General features: G+C 45.2%; 1 protein-coding gene across 1 annotated transcript; it reads right to left on the bottom strand.

The window, feature by feature from the left end:
- Nucleotides 1–300: 300 nt before the first annotated feature.
- On the bottom strand, nt 301–690 carry LOC137360551 (histone H2A type 2-B-like). The gene has a single exon (XM_068025955.1). The coding sequence runs from the start codon at nt 688–690 to the stop codon at nt 301–303; it is 390 nt and encodes a 129-aa protein (XP_067882056.1).
- Between the last annotated feature and the right edge of the window lie 5,527 nt (nt 691–6,217).

The following is a 6,217-nucleotide window of genomic DNA, read 5'->3' as shown; positions in this document are numbered from 1 at the left end:
AGCAGCATTACTGGAGGCTCATTGCTGCTCAGCACAATCTCACCCCCGCTCCTGGGAATTGTTGATTCTGCACCCTGTAGTTCAGTTCTTCACTAAACTGGAGGGGGAGAAGTTGAGCAGAAAAACAGAGCAAAATCCAGAGAGGGAACTGAAAACACACTTGGACAGATGTGAAACACGTCAATCCACTGTTACAATAACTCCATCACTGACTCCCTCCGACAGTAATCAGCTCTTTCACAGAGCCTGTGAGTGGCTCTGAAAAGAGCCTTTGGGTTATTAGATGACATTTTGGCCGCTTTACTTTTTCTGGGAGCTCTGAGCACTGGTTTTCTTGGGCAGCAGCAAGGCCTTGATATTAGGCAGCACCCCACCCTGAGCGATGGTCAACCCTCCCAGCAGCTTGTTGAGCTCCTTGTCGTTGCGGACGGTCAGCTGCATGTGTCTGGGGATGATACGGGTCTTCTTGTTTTTTCGGGCTGCATTACCGGCCAGCTCGAGGATTTCAGTGGTCAGATACTCGAGCACAGCAGCCAAATCGACCGGTGCTCCGACACCCACACGCTCAGCATAGTTACCCTTTCTCAGGAGCCTGTGAACACGGCCCACCGGGAACTGCAGTGCAGCCCGGGAGGAGCGAGACTTGGTCTTGGACCGAGCTTTCCCGCTGATCTTTCCTCTTCCAGACATTTCCACAATCTCGCAAATACTTTCACAAAGAATGGATAATTTCCTCAGTATTTATTACTTGCATGCAGCAGTCAGGATGGCTGAGTGGTTTAAGGTGATGTGTTCAGATTGCAGTTTTTAATGGAGGCGTGGGTTTGAATCCCACTTCTGACAAGTTGTATTTTGACTGAACTGGAGGGATTTGGGAGCAGCGGCGAAGAGAGAGCGTGCAAGAATATTGACAAACAAAATGAAAATGGACCCATAAATATTTCATCAATACATTCGAGTAAGAGGCAACTAAAGAAAGAGGAGGGCACTTAAAAGATCGAAAAAGTACAGTGATCCCTGACAATGCACCGGCCGGCTGACATTTGCCAGAACGTAGTGGCGCGTGCACGGGATGATGTCATTTCACAGCGCCAACGTCATCGCATTTCCGCAACAAATCTATTTCGCGCATGCGCGATAAAGCGTTAGCGGCTATCTAGCCACCCACACCCACCCCCACTCAGCTGGCGGACGTGGCTGAATGGGAGACTTTGAAGCTGCAGCTCTCCCCCCTCGACAACTCACTCCAGGTGTCGACGCTTCCTCCTCTCAGCCGCTCGCTCCAGACTTCACTGCCCCCCACCTCCAACGCACCCCCACTCCCCTGGCTCGTTGTTCCTCGCTTTGCACCACCCCGCTCTCTGGCCGCTCACTCCAGGCTGCGCCGCTTCCCTCCTCTCAGCCACTCACTCCTGCATTGCCCTGTCACCCCTTGCAGCCCTCCTGCTTCTACAGGTGGTGCCTGGTGACTGATGAAACGTGGGAGCGAGTGTCATGGCCAGAGCTAGCAGCTGTGGGCTGGGCTAGGGTGGGCTGGGAGGCGGAGAGCGAGCAGCCAGAGCGCGGGGGTGACACTGGGAGGAGGGGGAGAAAGCAAGTTGCAGAGTGGGGAGAGCAGTCAGTGGTGGGGGAGCTAGTGGTTCGGGTGAAATCAGTCCTGGTCAGTTATATAAACGAATCACAATAACGAATTGGCAGCACATTTTATCCTCTGCCCGATTTTCCATTCCATCGATCGGGGTGCTAATTCACTATCTTCCAATGGCAATTCAATCATAAAATTACTTTTGTATTTAATAGGATTACCGGAATGTTAAATGGATCTGAGGATTACAGTTAGTATCCTATAACTACAAAGCATGTTACTGGGCTTTCATCCAACTTAATGTCAGGTTTCCCGTGATAAATTGAGCAGCGCCATATTTAATCCTGGCAGCTGCCTGAGACGCTGACGTTTTTGTTGAAGAGCCTGCATTTACGCATGTGCAAGTACTGTGCCACCTAGTGGTTGCGTTGTCAGAAAATGCAGCCGAGTGAGTTTGCACTCCGATTGATGGATAATAAAATCGGGCAGAGTATAAAATGTGCTGCCAATTCGTTATTGAGATTCGTTGAGTAATTCGCTTATTCCCGACACTGAAATTGGCGGCTTTTTCGAATTCAAACTTTCTGCCAATGATTTTCTCTATTTTCAATATTCGAGGCTCTGCGATTGGTTCAGACATGTGAATGAGAAAAGCGCGACCAGTCAGAAGTGGGCTCAGGTTAGCGTGGGCGCAAACTGCGGGAATTCCAGGTCCCTGAATGACTGAGCTGAAACTGATCAGTTTCACAAACCATGTCAGTTTCAGTGCATGAAACACCGTCTCGACAGAAATAACATCACAAGTGGGTCTGGTTCCAGTGACCGATTCAACGGCTGCTGCAAAACTCCCGGACTCCCTCATTGCAGCGAAATCATTTTGAAATTCTATGAAAACAAAGAGTGATTCTGGAGGAATTATGTGGCTTTTCACTGAGGGTATGTGTCGTTGGGGAAATAACTAACTGTCGAGCCTCAGGCGTTGTTTGCACAGCCCGTTCAGAAAATGAAATCCACTGCACATCCTTGCTACAACTGAAATGTCAAATTTGGGGATTCTAGTTTTGTATCTCGAACACAACACAGCTTTATTCCAGACAGTTCCAAACAGCCTATCCCAGCTCCCATTTCCAGGTCACTGCTCTCTCTATGAGGCGGTGGGTGGCTCTTAGAAGAGCCTTTGTTGTGTGTTTGCTGGAAAGATTGAGTTGGAAGCCTCCGAATCCATGGAGAGTGCAGCCCTGCCGTTTCAGAGCATACACCACATCCAAGCTTTAATTCATCTATTGTCTGTTCAGCATTGGTATTTTGACCCACAAATGCATGACTTTGATCCACTTCAAGTGGCAATCATGAGTACTAAGAAAATGTCAGTTTCCTTCTCACAAAAGTCGACATGCATTATTTGAAATGGTCGACTCGGCCATGGCCATGTTTCCTATTATGAAGATTGCACCTTCACAGTCTACATCTGAATCTTCTTGCAGCAAATGTGACAGTGCATCAGCGATAGCATTCTCCTTTGAACTACGATATTCAATATTGTAGTCATACAGTGAGAGAAGCACAGCCCACTGCAGCATCCTTGACACTGCTATTGTCAGTATTGTAGACTTTGGTCCCAGAATAGCTATTAGTGGTTTATGATCTCTTCCTAGCATAAAGTTTCTACCTAACAAAATCTGGTGAAGCTTTTTGTTTCCAAACATCCTTTCCACATCCACCCTGTCAAGATCCCTCTGGATCTTACATGTTTCAATCAAGTCGCCTCTTACTCTTCTTAACTCCAGCGGATACAAGCCTCGCCTGTCCAAACTTTCCTCAGAAGACAACCCGCCCATTCCAGGTATTAGTGTCATAAACCTTCTCTGAACTGCTTCCAATGCAATTACATCCTTCCTTAAATAAGGAGACCAATACAGTACACAGTACTCCAGATATGATCTCACCAATGCCCTGTATAGCTGAAGCATAACCTCCCAACTTTTGTATTCAATTCCCCTCGCAATAATTGATAGCATTCAATTATCTTTCCTATTTACTTGCTGTACCTGCATACTAACCTTTTGTGATCCATGCACTCGAACACCCAGATCCCTCTGCATCTCAGAGCTCTGCAATGTCTCACCATTTAGATAATATGTTTTTTTTTATTCTTCCTTCCAAAATGGACAATTTCATAATTTTCCATGTTATACTCCATTTGCCAGATCGATGCCCACTCACTTAACCTTTCTAAATCCCTTTGTAACCTCCTTATGTCCTCTTCACTACTGACTTTCCTACCTATTTTTGTGTCATCAGCAATTTTGCAACCATACCTTCGGTCCCTTCATCTAAGTCACTTATATAAATTGTAAAAAGTTGAGACCTCAGCAGAGATCGCTATGGCACAACACTCATTACATCTTGCCAACCAGAAAATTACCCATTTTTGCCTAATCTCTGTTTCCTGTTAACTAGCCAATCTTCTATCCATGCCAATATGCTTTTCCCTACACCAAGAGCTTTTATTTTCTGCAATAACCTCTAGCACAGAGAGCTGCGAAAGCTCAATTATTGAGCATGTTCAAGACAGAAATCGATAGATTTTGGAGACAACTGACATCAAGGTATATGGGGATAGCACAGGAATGTGGCTTTGAGGTAGATGATCATCCATAATCTAATTGAATGGTGGAAGATGCTCGATGGGCTGAATGGCCTACTCCTGTTCCTATGTTCCAAATATTTTTTCAACGGCTGCTCATGTAATTTAAAGGGGCTGATGTTTGCACAGCCTGTGCACAGACTTGTGAGTTGTGGCTGTGCAGTTTAAAGGGAACATTAAAAGAGACCCGACTTGATCTCAGAACCCAGATTATGACAAGGTTCCCCTGATGATATAATATTATCTTGTGTTTTAGACATTTTTCATCAAGTTCATGGACATATTCTTCCACCATTCCTTCTCCCACATTGCTTCATCTCTCTCATTCATTCTTTATTCCTTACAATCCAGAAAGAGTTAGGAATCAGAGCTCACCTCCAAACCATCTGCATGCTGACCCCCACCTGTTACCCTGTTTGCTCCAAGAGAGCACTCAATGAATTATACTCTTAATAAACACAGAAATCTGCCTCACAGTGTTGAACACAGAGAAAAATACACTGCAGTCTTTCTTCAAAATTAAATTGCTGAGCAGCTCACGCCCAGTCTCCAATCCCAGTCTGTGCTGTGTTAGCCCATGGTTGTATTCATGGCCTATGTTGAGTTGACAGATCCCACCCAGAACCACATGGAATAGAATGGGCCCACGCTCCTTCCTCAGCCCGAGGCACATTGGTTCATCTCACACGCTGTAGCACAGAGAAAACACAGGCCCCAGCCCCAGACACTCTGTATGGTAGAGAACTGGGACTGTCTATGTGCTGTCTGGGTCTGGTTAATTTTTAAAAGTTCTTTCATGGGATGTGGGTATCACTGCAGGCCATCATTTGTTTCCCAGTCCTAATTACCCTCTAACTGAGGACAATTACGAGTCAACTACATTGCTGTGGCTCTACAGTCACATGTCGGCCAGCCCAAGTAAGGACAGCAGATTTCCTTCCCTAAAGTACAATAGTGCAGCCGATGGCTTCTTCTATTAGCTACAACCAATGATACTTTAATGGCACTATTACTGATACTAATTTACAATCCCAGATACTTTGTATTAAGTAATTTGCTTTATTAATTAACTGAATTTAAATTCCAGCAGCTGCTCGGGTGGGAGTTGAATCCATATACACCAGGACATTCGCCTGGGTTCCCTGAGATTACTTTTTCAGTGACTTTACCACAACACCATCTCCCTAATGCCATGTCGGATCCCATGAAAGGAAGAAATTGGTCTGCTGAGGAGCTTTCAGGTCTTGCAGTTGCTGTCTAGGACTGTGTAAGAGTTGTCTGTTTCTACTGAGCTGTGACTGTGTCTGTGTAGGAGCTCCCTGAGACTGTGACAGAGAAAGATTTGTCTGTGTGTTAATATCTGAACCTGTGTAGTCGATCTTGTGTCAGTGTAAGAGTTGTCCAGGTCAGTCTAGGACCTGGCTGTGGCTGTGTGGAAGCTCCCTGGCTATGTGTAGTAGCTGCCTGGATCTATGTAGAAACTGTAGACATTGAAGGAGATATTTCATAACTCTCAACAAATATATATTCCATTGACTAAGAAAGACTCTACCAGAAGGATCCACCATCCATGGCTAACTAAGGATGTTAAGGGTAGTGTCACGATCCTGTGTTTTTTTTTCCCCTCTGGAAATATTGTGGTGTGCCTTTACGAGGGTGAAGAGGTCAGTACATCTTTAAGAGATCTCTTCAGAAGCTCAGTGAGCCAAGGTTCATTCTAGTTGCTAAGTTACAGCCATACAGAGATAGAGAACAGACTGTATCAATTTTGACTTTGAAACTGGCTGGCAAGAACTGGTTTTGCAGAGACAGACAGACAGACAGCTGTGCCAGCAAGTGAAAGAATGAGATCTCTCAGAGAGACAATTTAAACTGAAGGAAGAGAAGCTGATTTATTACTCTCAAACCAAATTAATTCCTTTAAAAAATAACAAATTATTGATCTGCTGTGTTCATTGTTGGAAGAAAAGAAGAGTTTAATACTT

The sequence above is a fragment of the Heterodontus francisci genome, unplaced genomic scaffold (assembly GCF_036365525.1).
Source record: "Heterodontus francisci isolate sHetFra1 unplaced genomic scaffold, sHetFra1.hap1 HAP1_SCAFFOLD_650, whole genome shotgun sequence".
Classification (NCBI taxonomy): domain Eukaryota; kingdom Metazoa; phylum Chordata; class Chondrichthyes; order Heterodontiformes; family Heterodontidae; genus Heterodontus; species Heterodontus francisci.
Note: the sequence above shows the minus strand (reverse complement) of the source record. Positions and strands in the feature narration are given on the sequence as shown.

Bases quoted from the DNA above. Each gene is read 5' to 3' on its own strand.
- LOC137360551 (XM_068025955.1), bottom strand. From the start codon at position 690: ATGTCTGGAAGAGGAAAGATCAGCGGGAAAGCTCGGTCCAAGACCAAG.